This window comes from Solea solea, chromosome 2 (assembly GCF_958295425.1).
Source record: "Solea solea chromosome 2, fSolSol10.1, whole genome shotgun sequence".
NCBI classification, from domain to species: Eukaryota; Metazoa; Chordata; class Actinopteri; order Pleuronectiformes; family Soleidae; genus Solea; species Solea solea.
This window is the reverse complement of record NC_081135.1, coordinates 30,060,005-30,085,197: the sequence shown is the minus strand read 5'-3', so window position 1 is coordinate 30,085,197 and position 25,193 is coordinate 30,060,005. Positions and strand designations below refer to the sequence as shown.

Genomic DNA, 25,193 nt, shown 5'->3' with positions numbered 1-25,193 from the left:
CTTTTTTGTCACATTTTGGACGACATACTAACCTATGACTTTTTTGTCAAATTTTGGACGACATACTAACCTATGACGTTTTTGTCAAATTTTGGACGACATACTAACCTATGATGTTTTGTCAAATTTTGGACAACATACTAACCTATGACGTTTTTGTCAAATTTTGGACGACATACTAACCTATGACGTTTTTGTCAAATTTTGGAAGACATGCTAACCTATGACTTTTTTGTCACATTTTGGACGACATACTAACCTATGACTTTTTTGTCAAATTTTGGACGTCATACTAACCTATGACTTTTTTGACACATTTTGGACGACATACTAACCTATGATTTTTTTGTCACATTTTGGACGGCATACTAACCTATGAAGTTTTTGTCAAATTTTGGACGACATACTAATCTATGACGTTTTTGTCAAATTTTGTACGTCATACTAACCTATGACTTTTTTGTCACATTTTGTACGTCATACTAACCTATGACTTTTTTGTCACATTTTGGACGACATACTAACCTATGACTTTTTTGTCAAATTTTGGACGTCATACTAAAGTATGACTTTATTGTCAAATTTTGGACGACATACTAATCTATGACTTTTTTGTCACATTTTGGACGACATACTAACCTATGACTTTTTTGTCAAATTTTGGACGACATACTAACCTATGACGTTTTTGTCAAATTTTGGACGACATACCAACCTATGACGTTTTGTCAAATTTTGGACGACATACTAACCTATGACGTTTTTGTCAAATTTTGGACGACATACTAACCTATGACTTTTTTGTCAAATTTTGGACGACATACTAACCTATGACGTTTTTGTCAAATTTTGGACGACATACCAACCTATGACGTTTTGTCAAATTTTGGACGACATACTAACCTATGACGTTTTTGTCAAATTTTGGACGGCATACTAACCTATGATTTTTTTGTCACATTTTGGACGGCATACTAACCTATGACTTTTTTGTCACATTTTGGACGACATACTAACCTATGACTTTTTTGTCAAATTTTAGACATACTAACCTATAACTTTTTTGTCACATTTTGGACAACATACTAACCTATGACTTTTTTGTCAAATTTTGGACGTCATACTAACCTATGACTTTTTTGTCACATTTTGGACAACATACTAACCTATGACTTTTTTGACACATTTTGGACGACATACTAACCTATGACTTTTTTGTCACATTTTGGACGACATACTAACCTATGATTTTTTTGTCACATTTGTGACGACATACTAACCTATGACTTTTTTGTCACATTTTGGACGACATACTAACCTATGACTTTTTTGTCAAATTTTGGACGTCATACTAACCTATGACTTTTTTGACACATTTTGGACGACATACTAACCTATGATTTTTTTGTCACATTTTGGACGGCATACTAACCTATGAAGTTTTTGTCAAATTTTGGACGACATACTAATCTATGACGTTTTTGTCAAATTTTGTACGTCATACTAACCTATGACTTTTTTGTCACATTTTGTACGTCATACTAACCTATGACTTTTTTGTCACATTTTGGACGACATACTAACCTATGACTTTTTTGTCAAATTTTGGACGTCATACTAAAGTATGACTTTATTGTCAAATTTTGGACGACATACTAATCTATGACTTTTTTGTCACATTTTGGACGACATACTAACCTATGACTTTTTTGTCAAATTTTGGACGACATACTAACCTATGACGTTTTTGTCAAATTTTGGACGACATACCAACCTATGACGTTTTGTCAAATTTTGGACGACATACTAACCTATGACGTTTTTGTCAAATTTTGGACGACATACTAACCTATGACTTTTTTGTCAAATTTTGGACGACATACTAACCTATGACGTTTTTGTCAAATTTTGGACGACATACCAACCTATGACGTTTTTGTCAAATTTTGGACGACATACTAACCTATGATTTTTTTGTCACATTTTGGACGGCATACTAACCTATGACTTTTTTGTCACATTTTGGACGACATACTAACCTATGACTTTTTTGTCAAATTTTAGACATACTAACCTATAACTTTTTTGTCACATTTTGGACAACATACTAACCTATGACTTTTTTGTCAAATTTTGGACGTCATACTAACCTATGACTTTTTTGTCACATTTTGGACAACATACTAACCTATGACTTTTTTGACACATTTTGGACGACATACTAACCTATGACTTTTTTGTCACATTTTGGACGACATACTAACCTATGATTTTTTTGTCACATTTGTGACGACATACTAACCTATGACTTTTTTGTCAAATTTTGGACGACATACTAATCTATGACTTTTTTGTCACATTTTGGACGACATACTAACAAATGACTTTTTAGTCACATATTACACTATTAAAGTTTCCGGACTTTTTACTGTGACTGGGCAGCCCCATTGGGGACTTGAACCTACAATCTTTGATTCAGTAAGACACTGTCTTACCCATTAGGCCACAAGGGCTGACTGCAATTTTGGACGACATACTAACCATTGACCTTTTTGTCAAATTTTGGACGACATACTCACCTATGACTTTGTTGTCAAATTTTGGACGACATACTAACCTATGACTATTGTCCAAATTTTGATCGTCATACTAAGCTATGAATTTTTTGTCACATTTTGGACGACATACTAACAAATTACTTTTTAGTCACATATTACACTTTCCGGACTTTTTACTGTGACTGGGCAGCCCCATTGGGGACTTGAACCTACAATCTTTGATTCAGTAAGACACTGTCTTACCCATTAGGACACAAGGGCTGACTGCAATTTTGGACGTCATTCTAACCTATCACTTTTTTTTTTAATTTTGGACGTCATTCTAACCTATGACCTTTTTTAAAAAATTTGGACGACATACTAACCTATGACTTATTTTACAAATTTTAGACGACATACTCACCTATGACGTTTTTGTCACATTTTGGATGACATAGTAAACTATGACTTTTTTGGCAAATTTTGGACGACATACGAAACTATGACTTTTTTGTTACATTTTGGACAACATACGAAACTATGATTTTTTAGTCAAATTTTGGACGACATACTAAACTAGGGAGGGATTGAGGGGCTTTGAGCGTATAAAGTGTATACACAGAGAGAGAGAGCAAGAGAGAGAGAGAGAATAGGCTGATGGAAAGACTCACTCTTATTAAATGGCAGGAGTGGAGGAGAAAAGAAAAGATGGTCCAAGCAGGCTTTTCTTCTTTCAGTGCCGGGTCATTTGTGCTGTAGAGTGGAGCTGTTGATAGTTGGGCTATTATAGCCACACAATGCAGTCTCAGAGACACATTGGCTGATGTTTCATGACATGCCAGATAGGTTTTCTGGCTTTTTTTTGACAGTATTAATAGCAACAATACACTTCCTGGGTGACTATGGACATTATTTGACATCTGTATGATCCATTTGAAATGGTTCATTGTTGTTGTATTGTTGAAAGTGGACAGTAACTGATTTTTTGTTCTGTAGCTCTTCCCATTTCGGGAAATATTTTAGTTAACGTAACGCACATCAGTTTACAGTTCATGTTGCTTTTGTAATGTGACGTTGACTCTGTGTTAGTTGATGTATTAAAATATACTCATTTTATTTCAAAAGAGGCTTACCTGGTCATTATACCACCAATGTGATAATTAGTGCCTGCAGCTGCAAGGCATTCTAGTGAGAACCCTAGGGTTCTCACTAGAATGCCTTGCGCTGCAAGGCATCTCTTGTAATCGTGCGCGTTTATTAGTGCCTGCAGCTGCAAGGCATTCTAGTGAGAACCCTAGGGTTCTCACTAGAATGCCTTGCGCTGCAAGGCATCTCTTGTAATCGTGCGCGTTTATTCTGCTTTTTATTCTCGCGCCCTCCCGTTATTTCGGCACGCTACTCCTCCTGCATCTTTGAGAAACCCCCAACACAAGTTATATCAAAATGTGCGCCTTGACCGGGAATGGTGTGCTATGACTTTTCTAAGATTTTCATATAACCATTGGGATAATATTTACAAAAAACTGAACAAAAATTAACATTGAAGTGGATGGGAGACCGAAAAAAACCAAGCCCGCTTTGGAGCATCACAGTGTCGTCATACTTTAACGTAGAAACGTGGTTGGAAGTTTAAACGGGTCACAAGACTTGGGACTTTTCTGACCTAAGTCGACATTTTGATACATGTTACGGTTTTTGAACTATCGCAGTTTAAGTTTTGTACTTTTTTTCAAAGCTTTCTGATTTTATAATGGGTGTGTGTGTGGTCGTTAGGTGTGAGCTAGAGTGACACACTCTAGCAAGATCCAGCAAAATAATCAGAAAAACTTCTAAACAAACTCTTCTCCTGCCCACAATTTCCAACCTACAGAGACAATTTTTACATCAAAATGTTGCCATGGTTGTCGTCTAACCCTGTGTGTGTTTGTCATGTTCATATGACTTGTAGTTTTTCTTAAAATCACCTCAAAGCACAGAGAACTCTGGTCACAGTCTCAATTCACTCCCATGTTAAAATGTCTGCTTTGGAGTTGTGGAAAATCAAGATGAGGGTGATTTTAAAACTGTGATTTCTCTGTCAATTCACGCCCGTTTGTCACAAATTTTGAGATGGGAGCTGCTGAAAGCCTCCTGGCGCTCACAAACCAAAAATTTTATCTCTATCATCAACCGTTCTTGAGATATGACAACTTTAAAACATGCTGTTTTCTCTGTGAGAATGGGAAACAGAGGGGATTGTGAATCTCTCTCTCTCCCTCTCTCCTGTCACTCCAGCAGTTTGCCCCGCCCCCTCCTCTGCCGGCCCTGATTACACACACCTGCTGACAATTAAGCCATGTGGACTATAAAAACTCCCTGTTCCCCTGTTTCAGTGCCAGTGTGTTTTCGTCCATGCCTGATCACCATAGCGCCTCGTCACAGCCCCAGAATCCTCAAGTTTTTGATCCTCTTGGTGAGCGATGCTTTATTTTGTAAGTTTTCTTATCATAGCCTGTTAGCTGATACCTTAGTTAAGATTTATAGCTTTTGTTTTCCTCCTTGGGAGAGATTTTTTGTTTGTTAATTTTCACAGCCTTTTAGGAACTCCAATCACTAGGCTTGTGACTTACCTTTTATTAGTTAGATCCAATCATTTAGATTGCGTTTTGTTTTTTATCTCATTCTTAGTTGGTTAAGGATCGCCAATCATTAGGATTGTGCTTTTGAGTTAGCTTTTGTTTTGAAGTGTTTAGAGCCGTGTTTTCCTCCGTTTGGAGAGTTTTCTGTTTAAGTTTTACATGATAACCTTAGTCCGAGTATGTTTCCTCTTCGGAGTGATTTTTTTGTTCCGCGTTTATAGTTCCACAACGTTTCTCTTGTAGAGCGGTGCGCTCGCAATTTGTTATAGGTTTTCATAGCCACGCTTTTGTTTTTCCTCAGTAAAGAGGACCTGCCTTGAGAATTGTTTACGAGTGCCAAATAAAGACAATTTAAAGGCCTCTGCGTCTGAGTCCTCTCTGATCCGTCTTGTTATCTCCTTTAAAACTTGGTGTTTTTAAAGGGTGAGTCCACCAAAATACCACTCTGTCTAAATGCTTTTAAAGGTTCAATCCACATTTTTAGATTTTATAACGCAGGTGTTCGGAAGGGGGAGGGGGCATCAGGGAGTGGGAGGGGTTTATGAGTTATTCTCTTTCAAAGGGTGATTCCACCAAAATACCACTCAATCCTTTACCAGCACAAGTCCTGCACGCCAAGACACATGCCGCAAGAACTGCAGGCACACTCGAAATTTCGGCACGGAATTGCGGAAATCTAGTTCTGCTTTTTATTCTCGCGCCCTCCCGTTATTTCGGCACGCTACTCCTCCTGCATCTTTGAGAAACCCCCAACACAAGTTATATCAAAATGTGCGCCTTGACCGGGAATGGTGTGCTATGACTTTTCTAAGATTTTCATATAACCATTGGGATAATATTTACAAAAAACTGAACAAAAATTAACATTGAAGTGGATGGGAGACCGAAAAAAACCAAGCCCGCTTTGGAGCATCACAGTGTCGTCATACTTTAACGTAGAAACGTGGTTGGAAGTTTAAACGGGTCACAAGACTTGGGACTTTTCTGACCTAAGTCGACATTTTGATACATGTTACGGTTTTTGAACTATCGCAGTTTAAGTTTTGTACTTTTTTTCAAAGCTTTCTGATTTTATAATGGGTGTGTGTGTGGTCGTTAGGTGTGAGCTAGAGTGACACACTCTAGCAAGATCCAGCAAAATAATCAGAAAAACTTCTAAACAAACTCTTCTCCTGCCCACAATTTCCAACCTACAGAGACAATTTTTACATCAAAATGTTGCCATGGTTGTCGTCTAACCCTGTGTGTGTTTGTCATGTTCATATGACTTGTAGTTTTTCTTAAAATCACCTCAAAGCACAGAGAACTCTGGTCACAGTCTCAATTCACTCCCATGTTAAAATGTCTGCTTTGGAGTTGTGGAAAATCAAGATGAGGGTGATTTTAAAACTGTGATTTCTCTGTCAATTCACGCCCGTTTGTCACAAATTTTGAGATGGGAGCTGCTGAAAGCCTCCTGGCGCTCACAAACCAAAAATTATATCTCTATCATCAACCGTTCTTGAGATATGACAACTTTAAAACATGCTGTTTTCTCTGTGAGAATGGGAAACAGAGGGGATTGTGAATCTCTCTCTCCCTCTCTCCTGTCACTCCAGCAGTTTGCCCCGCCCCCTCCTCTGCCGGCCCTGATTACACACACCTGCTGACAATTAAGCCATGTGGACTATAAAAACTCCCTGTTCCCCTGTTTCAGTGCCAGTGTGTTTTCGTCCATGCCTGATCACCATAGCGCCTCGTCACAGCCCCAGAATCCTCAAGTTTTTGATCCTCTTGGTGAGCGATGCTTTATTTTGTAAGTTTTCTTATCATAGCCTGTTAGCTGATACCTTAGTTAAGATTTATAGCTTTTGTTTTCCTCCTTGGGAGAGATTTTTTGTTTGTTAATTTTCACAGCCTTTTAGGAACTCCAATCACTAGGCTTGTGACTTACCTTTTATTAGTTAGATCCAATCATTTAGATTGCGTTTTGTTTTTTATCTCATTCTTAGTTGGTTAAGGATCGCCAATCATTAGGATTGTGCTTTTGAGTTAGCTTTTGTTTTTGAAGTGTTTAGAGCCGTGTTTTCCTCCGTTTGGAGAGTTTTCTGTTTAAGTTTTACATGATAACCTTAGTCCGAGTATGTTTCCTCTTCGGAGTGATTTTTTTGTTCCGCGTTTATAGTTCCACAACGTTTCTCTTGTAGAGCGTTGCGCTCGCAATTTGTTATAGGTTTTCATAGCCACGCTTTTGTTTTTCCTCAGTAAAGAGGACCTGCCTTGAGAATTGTTTACGAGTGCCAATAAAGACAATTAAAAGGCCTCTGCGTCTGAGTCCTCTCTGATCCGTCTTGTTATCTCCTCTAAAACTTGGTGTTTTTAAAGGGTGAGTCCACCAAAATACCACTCTGTCTAAATGCTTTTAAAGGTTCAATCCACATTTTTAGATTTTATAACGCAGGTGTTCGGAAGGGGGAGGGGGCATCAGGGAGTGGGAGGGGTTTATGAGTTACTCTCTTTCAAAGGGTGATTCCACCAAAATACCACTCAATCCTTTACCAGCACAAGTCCTGCACGCGAAGACACGTGCCGCAAGAACTGCAGGCACACTCGAAATTTCGGCACGGAATTGCGGAAATCTAGTTAATAATACTTTTATTATTATTTTAAATGTCACTCAGTTGCATTCAGTGAGAAAATTGTCACTGCTGGATTATTGTGAAACACAGTGAGATCACTAATGATGCAGAAAGCGGCACACAGCAGCACTTCTCCACTGAATACCAAGACTGCCCTCACATGGCCGGAGAGTGAACCACGTCTCCCCCTCAGAGATGTGGAATGCAGACAGGAGGATGTGGCACAGGAGCTAAAATTGGAGTTATTCTCTGTCCATTGCATTTATCTTACAGGTCGAGCACAATTCCACCGAGTCTGTTTCTCTTTCTGTATAATGAAGGATTGTGATGGTGCTTTATCACTTGAACATCCTCATCCCCAACATTAGCTCTGGTATAATGAGGGTTACTCGGAGGACGGGGGCCCTCTCTACAGAATGATAAAAGACCCCAGAGTGTGCCACTGACACTGCATCGGTCATTAGGCTGTCTCAATTTGCCCTTTCATATATTTCTAAATAAGTGCCTTCCTGTGGGTTTAACAGACCACCTAATCTGCCTACTTAGGGGTACAGGGGGAAGAGTGGAAATCCACAGAGGTGAGTGTCAGGCAGGCAAATGTGCTTGTAAGCGCTGTGGCATGTTTTACTTCTGTGGTGGAAAAGCTGCCAGTCTTTCAAACCTATTAGGCATCACTGGAGTCACGAATTGTGGGTATTAATATGTTGAATATGCAGTGAATGTGGCTGCCATTAATGTTGCCAGTCTAAATACCGCTGAACTTCTGCCCATCCATGGCGAACACTGAATTTAGGAATTCGTCTAGTGTTGGCACCGTCTGATCAATACTTGTAAATATACAATTCTCTCCTGAAGAGCCCGAAACAGGGACTCTTATCTCTGATGCGATTAAGATGCAAAGCGTGGAGCAGCTTCATTGCCAACAAATAGGTGATTAAGTTTGAGGACATGAGGGACATTTTGGTGTTGACACAAAAGGGGACTTGATGCTGAAATGCTGCTGGAAAAGATGCTCTCTGCGTTCCCAGGAGGTTATAGAAATATCACTGTAAGTCATGCGTCCCTGCAGGAATACAGCAAAAGAATTCCAAGAAGCAGAATTAGGTCACGATGAAATAATTTTTGACGAAGGCACAAATAAGTTTGAAAAGAGCTTCCTATTTGGATCTCAAAGTTAGTGGACTTCACACAGACTGCTTTGTGACATTGAACACCACAGGATATGTGGTCATAGTAAGTCAGCGCTATTTCGCTTTCTTTAACACAACACAAAGGGGAGACACTTCCTCTTATTCTTCACAGGAAAACTATTTTCAAAGTGATATATGGCCTGTGGTGTAATCAACCCGGGGTTTTCACATTGTGAAACAAGTTCCACTGACTCAGCTGTCCCTAGGGGTTCAGCGTTGAGAGCCTGCGACTGGCTCATACTCAATTCCTTGTCGTGTCAGATAAGCATGTAAGGTTAATGTAACTGGCCATGCTATATCACTGTCAAATTGAGGAAAAACAAGCCATTGGCAGTCTTCCCTAGATGGGAGAGGAACGATCAATGCAAAGTGAGTAACTGGTGGGTTATTTGACTAAACTGGGACATAGAATGCCTGAGGAAATTACAACCGTGGCATTTCACTTTGGTGGTGAATGCCAAAGTAATTGTATATATATATATTACACAGTTATTACCATCATCCATCCACTGGAGGGCAATATGCAGCACAAGGTCTTCTGTGAAATCAACTTTTTTACTGAAACTTTTTCATGAATTAGCTTAAATACAAATCACAAGCTGTTATGGTACATGTCATAAGGCTCCCCCCCCCCCCCCATGTTTCATGTCTACCTTCACACTCTCCATAAACTACAAGAAAAATGGCTCAGTGGGAACCTTTTACGGTCTCCGAGTTTGCTTTCAGACTTGTCACAAACAAAATAATATCCAGTGATTACAAAGGGAGGGATAGCATTTATTAAGCAGCACTTCCACTGCAGAGACATTAAAGTACACTCACAGTTGTAGGAAGTAAAAGGGGAAAAAAAAAGAACGGACGCGTTTCAAAGAATGTTTTAGGCAATGGTAGATTGATTAAACCACAGTTCAGATGTTGGCATCCTGGTCAAAAGCTTCAGTCACACAGACAGAAAGGTGGTAAGGTTTTCTGGTAGACGCGCATACACTCAAATAATTAATATACATACTGTACAGCCATAAGCATTTTTTTTTTGTCATTTTCGTTGGCACAGTTCAGTAAGAAGTTCACTTCTTAGGTATTGGCAATGTAGTGCATATTATTCAAAAAGACCCAGGACTAAAAAACAAACAAGCAATTAGAATTGTTAAAATTTATAAGCAGCTACCGAATATAATGACATCAGAACCAGAAGCATGATGGCCCCCAGGATTGTCAAAAACTGTCTCGCAGGAAACAGGCAGTAACCTGCAGTGAGAAGGCCCAGACTTTATGAACATGGCAGAGAAATATGAGGATGAACAGGTCTACTGTCCACTCTCACTCACCACTCATTTTACCCACAACAATGTGATGTGCAAGTGGCAACATTGCTCCCATTTTTGTAATGTCGAGTATAAGGGGAAAAAAAAATTCTGTGAAATAATATTTTCCAGCGATGCCTGGTTTGAGATCATGTAAGTCCTACTTATGGAGAAAGACAGTCCTGTTTGGCAACACATCTCTTCTGAGTACACTCATGATTTGTCTGTGGTCAGAAATCCACAAATCACAGGATGTACTGGGAAAACAAAACAAAACTGAAAGCAGGTGAAAGAGTTTCAACAGTCATTCCAAACATGCTCCAAACTGGAAAGAAATGAAATGAGGCCGACATCTTCAACACGACAGGTCACTGTCATCATCGCTGATTACAAATATGACAGAGACCAGCATTAGAGTTACAGTAAATTGGTCATCATAAACTCAAAGGTTCAATGGCGAGGGGAAAAAGTATGCAGATTAAAATTAACATTGGGTTAAGAACTCAAGGGCACTGTTTAGTTGAGAATAATTCTGTTGTAAAACACTGAACCAAAGTCAAAGGCAGTATTATCACTGAGTTAAACAGTGAAGACTTGAGCAGCAGAGATATTGTCTGTGGCAGTTTGGTCATTGGCTTTACCAGCACTGTAATCCAAGTCACAGTCACAACAGTGGTTATCTTCCAACAGCTACTCAGTTTTAGTCAATTAAAAACACACACAAACAAATAAAAGGACACTACACTATAAACAGCTATTAAAAAAGATTAAATTTCATTTGAATGACAATTACAAGGACGCTTTGCTTTGCTCCCCAACTTCACAGTTGCATTGTGGGACGTATTAAGGTCTATGAAGAGTTCAAAGTAAACAACACCTCTCTCTGAAACTCTTCTTGTTCTTCTTGTTCTTGCCTTTTCCATTTTTGTCTTTGTTTTCTGACATTTTCTTGCCTCGTACTTCACGCATCAGGTCAAAGAACACCTGGAGAACAATGAGAGAACATATCAATTCGAGTCTTTACATAGTAAGGCACATACCTTACAATATTAGAGGAAGATGAGAAGAGAAACCCAACAGTTCACACAATGAAAAAGCACTTTTAACAACAAAAAACTTCCTTTTAACAGGAAGAAATCTCTGGCTGAACCAGACTCATGTGCCTCGCCCGGTTGGGGTGAAAGGAAAAAATGTGGAACAGAGGAGAGCAGATGTATAACAGTTGAATTAAGTACTGTCCAAGTAGTAAATACAGTCGTAATATTTTTATAGTATGACAGTGTTGTTCACACTAGCAGGAGCATGAATTTTACTGATACAAATGTTATTATAATGTGACAATCTGACTAAAAACAACATTCTGATGCAGAAACAACAGCACTTCTTATATGAAAACACAACACTATACAGATTCATTTGTAGAGCTGCACCTTGTCGACGTTCGCTCTGGTTTTGGCTGATGTCTCGACATACTGGACGCCCCATTCTTCAGCTTTCCCCCGTGACTCATCCACAGACACCTGCCGGCGCTCCTCCAGGTCTGACTTGTTTCCTACCAGCAGGAGAGGAATCTTGTCCTCCTCTGCTTTCACTCGCAAGATCTGCTCCCTGCCGGCACAAAGCAGATTGTGTATTTATGGTCGTTAGACCAGCTCTCTTTATGTGGATAAATGAGTGAATGTTTCATTGTTGTGTTGTGTGTGAAAACGATGACCTTTAAAAAAATTGACCGAGCCATTCATTTGGTTTATTTGGCTCTAGTTCGTTCACATTTTGGCGGATTCTCCAGTGCTGCTGACTAAAATATGCATTCAGCATTTTGCTCATGCTGAGAATGAGAAGAGAAGCCGTCTAAATCCTATCAAAACGTTCCCGCCACAACAGATCCACTCTCAACAATCACACACACACACACACACACATACACACTGGACCATTAAAGCGTAGCTATAGTGCAAGTACTCGAAAACAATCTTCTTACCTGGATTTGCATTACTAATTCAGAACCTGGTATTGGCAGACGGATCAAAGGCAATGGGAAAAAACTGAAGGGGCTTGACTATTTAAGTGGCTGCTCTGGGCCCCTGCTTACAAAGGATATATTCTACAACACTCAAAATACCATCTCTTGGAGTCTAACTCTATTTTTCTCTTCTCTTCTCTAAGTTTGTGACCTCAACATACAGGTGCTCCGATTCACACGCTTGCTTCAGTACCTGAACTCAGCGGTGGCAGTGAAGGACTCGTGCTCTGTGATGGAGAAAACCAGTAGGAAGCCCTCCCCGCTGCGAAAATAGTTGTCCCTGATGGCAGCGTAGTCCTCCTGGCCTGCTGTGTCTAAGATGTCAATCTGGACCTCCTCCCCGTCCAGGACTACCTTCTTCCTATAGCTGTCTGCCTTGGTGGGCTCATAGTCTTCCACAAACTGTGAAAAGTAAAAAGATTAAATTTCTTTGTGACGCATAAAAAAAAATTTGCATTTACACGCATGCAGCCAAGTGAAGCATGAGCAGAGACAGCGAGTGGGACACCTTGGTTAAAATGGACATGCATTTGGACATTAGACATACAGTATTACTATTGAACACATGTACTGTAGACCAGCTGTGAACATCTCCAGCCTCAACTTGTCACAGAGTCTTAGATACAGCAATTTAGCACCTCTGTGATAAAAGAGCCCCTTTTGTTTGTAAAATCTTGTTCTTACGGCTCCATTTTTGTTTGAAAACATGTATTTTATTATGGACAGGCGAAACAGGAAACCTTTGGAAACATGAGGCAGTTACTTTCATTCTGAAATTCACTTTCTGACTGGTTCTTATCAGCCACAACTCAACTGTTAGCTGTGAAAGAAAACCTCTTAAAGTGTACTCTCGGTTTCACCTCGTCATCGGTTTGATAACAGTAATCTTTGGTCTTACTTTTCACCATCGCTCCATCTCGTCAGTAATACTCTCTCGAACCGAGCAAACAACTGCAAATGTCAGAATCAGCTTCCTCTCTTCTCATACAGTACATGTTTTTAGGCACATTAGGGATGCAAATTACTTCTGCAAATGAGCTAAAACACTCTTCTGGATGCAGATTGTGTTTCTCTGAAAAGGCACTTTTTTAAATGAAAACATAGTAGTATGGATGTAGACAAACTCTCAAGTCACACTCAGCAGTTTCTCTGTTTTCTCAACCATTTCAAATTGAACATTCCTTACAATTGCATCACATTAAAAGTGGTTTTATTGCTGAACCACTGTCAGGGAGCTTTAAATATGAAGCTGTTCTAGAAAGCGCAGACCTATTAACCACCAACTACTTAATTTACCAGTGACATTCACATTAGAAACAATGGATATATAATGAAAAAGTGAACTGGGTTAGAGCAGGTGACTAATGTTTACTTTTCAAACGAATGGTGCTTTATCTGTTCTGGTCACCTTCAAGCCATAGCGGTTTTAAAATTGTTGACTTACCTCATCATACATGAACTGTAGGGTAAGGGCCGACTTCCCAACGCCACCACTGCCCACCATTATCACCTTGTGCAGTGCCAAAGAGCTCTGGTTTTTACTTTTGCTGGTAGCCATCGCTGGATTCTTCTGTGCGCCTCCGTCTCACACACTCACACACAGGCACACCCAGACAGACACACACACACACACACACACTTCCCTGCACTCTGTGACACTACCTGTGAATGACAAAAGTGGAAACATAGTGTCTACAGTAAATAAACTCAACACAGGGAGAACAGAAGTGTGCAGAGGACAAGTGCAGCGACAGATGGCAGTTGTTACTTAACAGCTTTCAGTACGACAGTAACTTGCTGTGCCAAGGCGCTAGGCTTTGCTCCAACAAATCTTGAATCCTAACCCCCACCCTTCCCATTAATGTGCCAAATTGCCTGCTCATGAATCCTAGATCTTTATAAAGTTCGCCATCAAAAGGTCATTGCAGCTGATCAGTAGTAATGAAGCTATCATTCTCCTCAGCAGGGCGACATTTAGGCTTGCATTAAAGCAGGGCATCATGTGCTAAACTCATTCAATAGAAGACAGACATCACTGGATATTTATCTGCTCTACAACAGCCCCTGTTCTTAGACAGTCTATAGCTTTTGCCTGACCCCACAACACCTTCCATCTCTGTCAGACACAACTTACAACAGAGAGCAAAGTGATGACACTGGAAATACCAGCAAGCCATGTCTTGGCTGTCACAGATGGGGAAGGATACAGCTAAAGTGTGCAAAAGGAAAGAGAACCAGGAGGCAGTAATATAGATGCCAACTGCTATAAAACACTAAAGAAGAAGTGTCCAAAGCCCTCATTGGGGCACTGGGTGGAGCACCAATGGTTCTTGTCAAGCTTTGCGATCAATTCAATATGCTGAATCAATGTTGATGTTAGTTGTGGAGAGAGATGGCCGTGATTGGCTGTTAAGACAATCGGAAGACGAGAAGAGACACAGAAATTAAGAAGCAAGCTAATGACTCAGCGCCAAGAGGGCACACGCCAACGAGCTTATATACATCAACCCTCCTCAATGACTTCCTCATTTAATTTGGGCAGTCAAACAGAAATAACAAATTAATAATAACTAACTGCAACATGAACAACATTGCGCTGTATGAGAGGACTGAACACTGAATATTCACTGTCCATCACTGAATAGTTCTTATAGTTTCCCTTTTTCATAGACTACCACCATCTGCAGGAAAGGAAAGTATTGTCCTCTCACAAAGGGGGTGAACATGCATGCTGGTGGCTTGTCTGTTGTAGTGTGCGACTACAATTTCTTTCCTCGACACATGCCAGCAGAGGCTGTGGTCAGTGTTCTTTGCCGTTGGCAAACCATCAGGGCAGCGAGTCCTGGGCTTTAGAGGAAGATGACTGTCAGAGCCTTTGGATGGAATAGGTATACCTGCCAGTTTGTTTACTATAATCATTGACCACAGAAGAAAACTCATCTATTAAATCAGGGATGCACTAAATGTTAGTCATTTTCTCAATTGGATAATAACCTGCAGAAAAACGAGGACGATTTAAGTTGTATCAGCAGACATTACCATAAAAATGATTGGATATTGGCAAAAAACTTAAATACAGAGCATGTCTGGCTTGACTGTAATGGTGCACCACATTAAAATGATCATTAAACCAGACAATGATGGCTGTTTTAATGTCCATTTCATCCTTCAGAGACTTTGGCATTTTGCAATGATCAAAAATGTGACAAGAATGAAATCATGTCAGTCTGGATCAGAGGATGCATTCTAACCCAAAGGGATGGTTTCTCTGAACTGCCAATATCCTGTGTACAGCCTTGCAGTACAGCACACAGTCAAAGCCCATCATCTCACCTAGACATGCCTATTGACCATACTCTACTGCTTTCAATCTGTAGCTTTAAGTGCGTGTATTACAGAGCCTTTATTACAGAAATTGAATGTACTGTTCATAAGTATGCTTGTGTAAGTGTATCATTGCTTTAAAATTAAATGTTTGTTTTTTTGTAGTCTTGGAATAAGCCGTTCATACTGAATGATATTTCGGGCCTTGACTTACAGAGACTGAACAAAATAATCCAAAGCATGAGTTGCAAAGTTTAAAGTGGAAGCTTACGATATAAACAAAGAAGAATGACATCCAAGTATTTTTTTTTTTAATTTAGGGCTGCATCTAACGATTATTTTCAGAATCTATTATTAATCTGTTGAGTATTTTCTCGACTAACTGAGTACAGGTTGGGTCCGTAAAATGTCAGAAAACACTGAGAAATGTTAATGTTCTCAAATGTCTTGTTTTGTCAACACACACCAAAGGTATTCCATTTTAATGACATAAACAATCAAAAAAAATCAGAAAGCTTGTTTTTAATCATTGAAAACACACTTAAACCGATAATCGATTATCAAAATAGTTAGCAGTAGCCTCGTTTTGCCTAATAATTGATTAATCAAATAACTGTTGCAGCCCTAGCCCATTTGTTACAATATGCACTCTCATATTGGATTTCACTAATTCTTACAGAATGCACCTTCAAGTGTTAACACTCACTGTTATCTGGGCTCCATCAATGCCATGTCTGAAACGTATACTATAAATACTAGGGCTGCAACGATTGACTGATTCATTATTTAATCTGTTGATTATTTTTTTCAATGAAATGATTATGAAAATAATCAATTAATTAGTTGCAGCCCTAAAAAAAATACTATCTAATGCAATCTTGAGGTGAGAGCCAGGAGAGCTACAGTGATAATAGACACTTGTTCAAATGGAGAGCAACCTCTTCTTTTCCTTCGCCCTCTTTTATTAACTCATTTTTATCTACATGTAAAAAGCTCATTTTCCCTCCTCCTGCAGTGACATGTTAATAGGAAAACTGAGCATCATAATCTGCTCTTCACAGAAAGCAAACATTTCATTTTAACAAATAAAACTATGCCTAAGGAGGGGGGGGAAAAAATCACTGTTGTTTCACATAAGCACTGCAATTTTTTGTTGTTGTAAGAAAACAATTTCTACATAAATGTGCAGCTGTGGACATTTTCTCACACAGTCCAAACAAATCTAATCGTTAAATCTAATTAAGCTCCACTTGAGCACAAGCTTGAGTATGACACCATGGTGAGGATGTGGCATCAAGGTTACACTCTCTCTCAAACCAGGAAGGGAAGTCTAACTTATGCTCTTCCTGTCTTTGTTATCAGTAACCAGGCCAGTGAAAGGGCTTATGGGAAGGATATCAACACACACAGACACACAGACACACACAAGGTCCCCTGTCAAACTCAGCCCTTAAACATCAAGGCCACTTCACATTATTCACTTGTTACTCACTTCCACACATTCAAGAACAGTATGAGCAAATTTCATTTCTATGAATGAAGCAATTGCAGTTAATAAACTGAGGATGAAAAAAGACTTAGCACAAGAAAAGTACTTAGTGCATACTTTCCAAAGGAAGTTCAGATACTTTGGGGATGGGGAATCGTCTGCCGTATAATATTACTACTTGCGAGTCGCACTCGGAGTTAAAATGAAAAATCAAGTGAATAAATATTGAGCCCTGACCCACATATTGAGCTGCAGTCTGCTTGATAGTGGTCCTTTTCAGGGGATATCAGGTCATGAAGAGGAGGGGGTACAGTCTAACAGACCACTCTAGATGCTAAGCTCCTGAAATATAGATGACACCAGCACAGTGAAGGGAAACAGGAATTTGCTAAGGTTCCCTTTGGAGGATGGGTCAGCTTTGCCTCCTTGCACAGCTCAACACTTTGACAGAGATGTGAAAAGGTTTTGCCAAGACTTACTTATTACTCCGATACAAACATAAGACAAACTGACCGAGCCAGAGAATCTGGAAACGGACATCAGACAGAAACTGTAAATAGACCATTTCCTTACAATTGGACATTACAGATCATCCACACTCGTTTCTACTTATAATTGTATTAGGCACATGATCAAATGTTAAAACTATGGTCAAATTTAAAGTAATGTACTAAGAGACATGAATTCTACTGTGAGGAGATAATTGAATTTAGTTGAAAGTAGAAATTCAACATCTCTGAGCTGCAGATAATCTCTCTCTCCCTCTCCTTCCCATTCTCTCAGTAAACCAGAGGGTACGGGGTGAGGGGATTTCCTCTCCTTTACTAATGGAAAAAACAGGGGCCCAATACTAAGCTTTCAAAATCCAAAGATCTGAGAAGGAGTTATCTCCCTGTAACTATTTCTCTTATCATCAGTTACCTCACTTAAACCACTAACCTGCGTCTTATCTTGACACACTTAAAATTCTGTTGCTTGCAAGGCGACGCTCCCTCACTAATGCCTACCTGGAATTCAGAACTTGTGTTGTGTCCTGTCCACTTTGTGCCACAGCAGGACAGAAAATGTCCAGCTTCTCTAGCAAATATGACAGCAGAGCTGAGCCCTTGGGTTCTGGACAGCTTACAACTCCCTGTGGCCAAAACAACATATTCCATTTGAGTCACCACAGTCAGAAGATACATATTTTTTTAAGAATGGATGTTCTGGAGTGCACAACAATTGGAATTTTGTTTATCGTACAACAACCAACAACTAAGCAGCAAGTCAAGATGTAGCAGTTGACAAGGACAGTGACACTGAGGAGACAGCGTTCTAAAAAACACATGAGGATACCACAAAAACAAGGAAGAATGTTTCGAGAATTGCTCCGTGCATACTAACAACTCTTGGACAGCAGAGTGCACAGAGGAGTCTTTGACGAAACGAGGCAGCCAAGTCCTCTGTGAGCTATCCTTCCTACTTCAGCAGCACTGAGTGAGCTGCTTTTTTGGACACTTTTTCCTTTCCTAATAAATAAACATCAAGGTGCAAATACATACCTTCACTATCTACACCGATTCCCAGAGTGTCAGAATGGTGACTCAGGCAAAATATTACAATATGATGCTGTACTATACACAAACAGTGCATACAATGAAATTGTTATTCAAAAGCTTTTCGGAGGGTTAAGCCTGAAACCCGCAACATCTTCTCCCCTCTTAGCAGCGGATACAATATTATCCAAACATTCATGACTACCACATTAGTTAAGCATTCCACTGTGCTGATTCACGGAGGACAGAAAGAGAAGTTCAGTTCTCAGTATGCATCCGTAGACAAATCTATTCGCCCCTGCTGAGTAACTCCCAACTGCCCACTTATCTCTCACTTGCTATATATTTTTCCATTAGCCTGACAGCAAACAGGCTTAGTTAACACATCACCTACACCATGCAACGGAGCTTGTGGTGCCATCACACTCTAAAATTGGCAGAGCTGTAAACTATGACAGTACCAAAAGCTATCCAACATCCCCTGATATCATATCTCCCCACCATCACAGCTTGGATGTATTCATGAGTCTACAGTGCTTGTAAACGTTGCTCCTTAGTGCACTAACATTTTGGGAAGCCTTAAAAAGTCAAAGCCCTTCTGCGACGTAATATTTACATCCCAGAACAACGGAGCACACTGTGACCAACAGCTTTAGCACAGTTGACATAATAAAGAGAGCGGGAGTAAACACCGCTCACAGTAAAATCCTCCTGTCATTATCACCAGCTTATACATACTGTACGGTAAATACTTTCAGAGGCTGAGACAAAACTCTCAGTGCACGTTAGTGAAAGGGTGGCTTTATGACGGATTTCAAATCTGTCAGTGCTGCACATACACTACTGATCTGTGACCATTTGCAATTGAAATGAATACAATATGTGTATGTAATCCTTAAGTATGTCTTGAAAAACTTGGGGTAATAGACCTTTTTCCATGGAGGATATTTTTCAAAATGAAATAGTAGGACAAACATACAGGTTTTACCAGTAAAATTAATTAGGTTTACGTGAAACAGGGCCATGCTATTGTTAGAGTGTAGACGTAGGTCAGACTAAATACTTGACACTTAAACCTGTAATGTGAAATTTATTAGGTGTTGGGTGCATATAGTGGAAGTAAATGTTAAAAACTGTCCAATGTTGTTTCTATCTTCTCATGTTGTGTCTTGTTTTCGTCCACAAACCAATATTATTCCCTTGTGATGCTTTCTTTGTTGTATGAAGCAAAGAAACCAGAAAGTATTCACATTTAAGATGCTGAAAAATCAGACAGCTTGTTTTCATTATTTAAGAAAAGACTCAAACAATTAAATCTATTGTCAAAATAGTGTTGCAGAACTGGTCTCTTGTGCATTTTTAGAGACATAAGAGGCCAACACATTTAGCCTGTGAGTAAGGGGAACAGTTACTGGTTACAGGATGGTTGGGTTCAGTGGGTTAAGGGAACTGATGCATCAAAAAAGTTGATTTATCTTTATATTTCCCAAATAAATATTTGCATATGTTACTCCTCTTCCTGTAGGAAACAGGATGTACTGCTCTTCCTCACTGGTCCTACACACAGCAATCACATCTACCGCATGGCAGAATGTCAAATTGATTGCTGTGGGGGAAGAAAAAGCACTCTACTTTTAAAGTAATTAATTTTCCTGTGGAAAAAAGAATGTGTAACTGCGTGATTCACAGATCTTGAAAAAGAGTTGGAATTTGCTGTTCGAAAAACACAATTTAACTTTTAAAAAGCAAAAGACAAAAGCTATTTGCTCAATGCAAAAGACTAAAGGATTATCTTCTCTCAGGTCATATTCCCCCTATGGTACTTGTAAAGTTCGTTCTGATTGCTTTTTTAACATTTTATATACTTGTATTTTGGCTTCTCCCTCTCTAGGAGTCGCCACAGGCTCAATTTGTGTGTGTGTTCAATTAACCCAATCAATTGGAGTACTGGGGATTGGCCTGCCGGGATTTGAACCGGCCACATAACAAGCCAAGTTCCGTTTCCACTAAGCCAAGGGGAGGCCCATTTTTTATAATTTTATATATACAAGGTAAAACATAATGATTATCCTAGGCAGCTATGAAACAAACACTGTAATAGAAACAATATTCTGTTAAAAGACTATAATAAAAAAGACAATTCCCAGTTTTTTTTTCATTGTACATACGAGCATTTTTTTAAAATCAAAAATGCATAGTTTTATTCTGTAATTAACCGACAGCCGAGCAAAATATATGAACCTCCCTTACTCCGTGCTGACAGACAACAGACAATTGATGGTGGCCTGGTATGCACTTATCTACATCACCATCTCCTGCACATAATCACTCACTTTACAAGTCCAGTAAAAATGCCTTACACTAGTCTTTCTGCCCTCGCCCTCCACTTTCACTGCCAACATCATTAGCAGATGGTTTTCTGACTCCAGTGTCATACATACCAAGAACCCAGAACCTCCACAGAAAATGAAAAACTGATCATAAAAAGCAGATGGAGCTCTTAGATATGAGCCAACTGGAAAACAAGAGGATTAAGCTATGCAGAAAATGTATCGAGACAATCCTTCTTTGGTTGAGACATGGACGTGGTTAAAGCACAAGAATAAACTTTCAGAAAGTCTTCAAAAGAGGTATGTGGGGTGAGTTCATCCCTCAGGAGACATTTCTCCAAATCTGACATCACTCCTTACTATATACTATATCTACAGGTGTGTAGAAAGCTGCCAATGTTGGTTAATATGCCAATCGAGGAAACATCCTATTGTAATTGTCTGGATGTCGCAAGAGAGATTGTACTTCCTGTGATGATCAGAATGTTGTTTCAGGCGTTTTCCTGAAAAGTGACAGACAGCAGATTGTGAAAGAAATAATTATACGCTACATTGGGGAAAACACTGAATACTTGGATGATGTAGTCATAAAAAAATACATCACCAGCAGTTCCAAAACAAAATCTGGATCTGCTTAAAAACCTCAGCCCTAAAAGACTGTGTCAAACATTTTCTGAATTTGTTTAACTTTGAATAGGTGTGATCACTTTGTGTTGAGTAATTTACAAGGGACGGACTGCGTGTCATTCATGATTATATGGTGGACTGGCTCACAGGTTTAAACAGCCACCACACAAGATCCACAAGATGAGTTTTTCTCAAGGTGTGGTCAACAAGTATGTTTACTCACCTTGTCTTATAGGTTATGACAAAATCTCACACACACAATGCACCTTTCTTTAAAAAAAACAACACAATTTGTAAATTATTACAAAGTGAAAAGTGCTGGTAACTTGTTTCCCCCAAGCTAATAAATGCAGAGAAACATGTTGAATAAAAAAAGTTTCCAAAAGTCATAAAACAAGCCATAGTATGGCCGTATGTATGGGCTGAAGTGGATTCAGTGTTAAACTCAAGAATACAAAACTTTAGGCAATTGTCGACTTTGTGCCAGATTTCTCAAAGCTAAGGTCACATAACTGCAATAATATTACCTGAGGGGTGTAAAGTATAGGCCCAAAAAGCATGAAACAGAAACACTTTAAGGTTGTTTAATCAAGGCCGTTCTTGCCTTTAAGACACAAGATGCATGTTTAAATAAGAAGTCACTTTTCCTCAAATAACAATGTCAACAACATGAAACATGCCCATGTTTTTACTCCCTCAACTCAACCCCCTCTTTCTATCTCAAAACAACTAAAAGAGCTGATAAGTGAAAAGGTTACACCCTTCGCAGAAAAAGGAGCATCAGTAAACGCAGCAGCCACGGCCCAACACAAAATACAACTTCATCACAAAACACTGTGTGTGTGTATATGTAAACGTAAACAAAACGAGAGTCGACTCGAGTTCCAACACATTTATGTTTCTATACTACTCTGACCTTTCTGTATTTTCACCCAGTGGTCACATACACTGTTGTTACAAGTTCTCAGGAATAAGAAATGTCTGGCATGGGACAATATAACTTTTTCATATCAAGTTTACGTGACTGTTTTTAACTCCCACTGAAATCACTTTACGTTACATTGAGATATAACATTTAACCTACTTCAGTGGGCATGACGTGGAAGAAAATTAGAATCTTACATAATCCCAATCTTCAAATAATAATTATAAGATATTGGAATGACTGGAAAGACGCAGGCTTCAAAACAAATCACTAGGACTGTATGATGACACAAAGATTCTTCTCCCTTTTCATGGTAACATTATTGAGATTGCTTTTTATTACAATGCACAAATACAAAAAGATAAATAATAAAGTATTGTCTCACACCTAAGGATAAAGGGGATTATACTTTAATTAAGATTCAACTTTGTGGATTTGAAAAGAGCTGGGTAACACCTGCATTATGACACATTGATATAACAAAGGAGAAAGAGAAACCAGTATGTTTGTCTATAACTAGTCTGTCCACAGCTAATAAAGACAGCAGAGTGAGTTCTGCTGACACTAAAGATTATACCAGCTGAAGCTAAATCTGGGTGTGTCATCTCAGAGTGGGGTCAGTTTTCAGCGCAAAATAAACACATTACAGCAGTTAACATGAGCGACCAACAACTACACCCAGCGACAGGGCCAGTTACAGCTGCTGAAAAAGAACACCAAATAAATCCACTCTCAAAGTTCACAGTAGGCGCTGTAAGCTAACGCCACAGGAGTGAGTTAACGGCACGGACGCTCGTTAATTAACTACGACTTTAGTTGTTAGAAATCCGTCGTTACAACTCAACGTTAATCAATAAAAATAGTTCATATCATTCGTTAACAGTGACGGAGTGGCGAGTGATGAAAGGAGAAGTCCACATCAGTTCACTGAGGCTAGTTAACCGCAGTAGCCCAGTGGCTAACCAATCTTAAACCACCACTATCTTTACGTTGAATGTTATGTTTAACATTAGTATACATTACCACCAACTAAAACATTAACACTAATCTGTCCCCGGTCAGTCCGTGTCCACCGGTCGCTCGTACCTTCCCTAAAACAGCTGTGCTCTTATTTGTTTTCTCTTCCACTCTCCGACGGCCTTGTCAACAAAGACACACTCATTTATTCCTCTGCGTTAATAAAAGAAAACATGTTCGAAGCCTCACCTAAATCAGGGTTTGTATCTCTTCCCTCGGTTGGTGCTACCTTGATGGCTGCATTGATATAGAGGATAACACCGAAGCATTGGCTTCCCAAATACAAACCGCTCCTGCAACAAAAGCCCCACCTTCCGGATGTTAGAAACTACAGATGACAGGAAGTGACGACATCATCACCAGACTTACTTTTTAAAGAACTTCATCTAAAAATGTTACGCGGGATTTCCACCCAACAAATGCTTATCGTTCAAAAAATACAAAACACTCAGTTACTAATGTTAAAACACAAGCGAAAGACAAATAATAAAAATAAAACAGATGAGATTTAAAAGCAGATTATTATGAAAACAAGTGCATCTTGTTGAGTTTGGATTTAGAAGCACTCAATGAAATCAACTCAGTTAGTTTCCAGTCTTTCTGCAACATATTCCATTAATAAAGCAATTTTTTTTATATCAAAGCAACAAATGATCTTGTGAATGTAAAGAGTAAGGATCAGCACTTCTCTGTGCAAATGTCCGAGTATTGCCTCATGTGTGAAAGTATACCAATGCCTGATCCTTCGTTTATTATTGGAGAAATTGGAGAATATTTAGAATTATATTATAAACACTTACACATTAATTCGGTTTTATTAACAGATCGTCCTTCGTTTACTGTGTTTAGAAATGGCTGTGATGCACTGTGACACGCATATTGGAGCTGTTAAGTGAGGTTTAGTTTTATAACCATCCCACTATATTGATGTATTTATTCATATTATTCATTTCATTTTACCTTACGTGTATTTTTGTTCAACTATATGCAGTATTATCTACATTATACTTACAGTAGTTAACTCGACACTTCATGTTAAAATAATTTAAATCCTTTTACAATGCCCACAATGTTTGTTTGATTGTTTGTTTAATTGCGTTGTTACTGTGATGACTTTAAAAAAAAAAAAAAAAAAAAAGGTGAGTCATCAGTACAGTGATGTCATTTTCCCACAGCTCATAAACAGAAGGCATGCCAGACAACCACAGGTACATTTGACACACATTAACACAGCTTGGCTGTAGAGTGTGACAACGAGGTAGCAGAAACCCCAACCAAGGCTGCTCAGTTTCCCCACAAGATCCCTATCTCACACTTTTTTTTATCTGTAACACCACCAAATTCTAATAATTTCCTATGTGGGCCATAACCTACATCCCCAGAAAATGTCATCAAAACACGTCCTTTACTTTTTTAGTTTTATTACTCACAGGCCGACAGACAAACGTGGAGGAGGGAAGTTCCCAGTGGCATTGTAATGTTTTTCAGGTATGTGGGTTTTATCTCTCTAGAAGTTAAAACACTCAAAGCTGTATTCACTTTATCCCAGAAGACTAAAGCAGAAGAAAAAAAACCTAGAACATCTCACATTTGAGAAGCTGGATCAGACAAAAAAATCTCCTTTGTTTTTATCTTAAAATATACAGTAGCTTAAAG

At 39.1% G+C, this 25,193-nt stretch overlaps 1 protein-coding gene across 2 annotated transcripts; it reads right to left on the bottom strand.

Annotated features, from left to right (window-relative positions):
- Positions 1-9,719: 9,719 nt before the first annotated feature.
- ralba (v-ral simian leukemia viral oncogene homolog Ba (ras related)) lies at positions 9,720-23,856 on the bottom strand. Of its 2 annotated transcripts, XM_058622595.1 has the most exons (6): positions 23,727-23,856; positions 18,111-18,235; positions 13,735-13,952; positions 12,484-12,692; positions 11,698-11,875; positions 9,720-11,251 (listed from the first exon to the last, which is right to left on the bottom strand). In XM_058622595.1, the coding sequence occupies exons 3-6, from the start codon at positions 13,846-13,848 to the stop codon at positions 11,129-11,131; spliced, it is 624 nt and encodes a 207-aa protein (XP_058478578.1). In that variant the 5' UTR covers positions 13,849-13,952; positions 18,111-18,235; positions 23,727-23,856; the 3' UTR covers positions 9,720-11,128. The 2 variants fall into 2 exon arrangements, with proteins under 2 accessions (XP_058478578.1, XP_058478577.1); XM_058622594.1 differs by lacking the exon at positions 18,111-18,235.
- Positions 23,857-25,193: the final 1,337 nt, after the last annotated feature.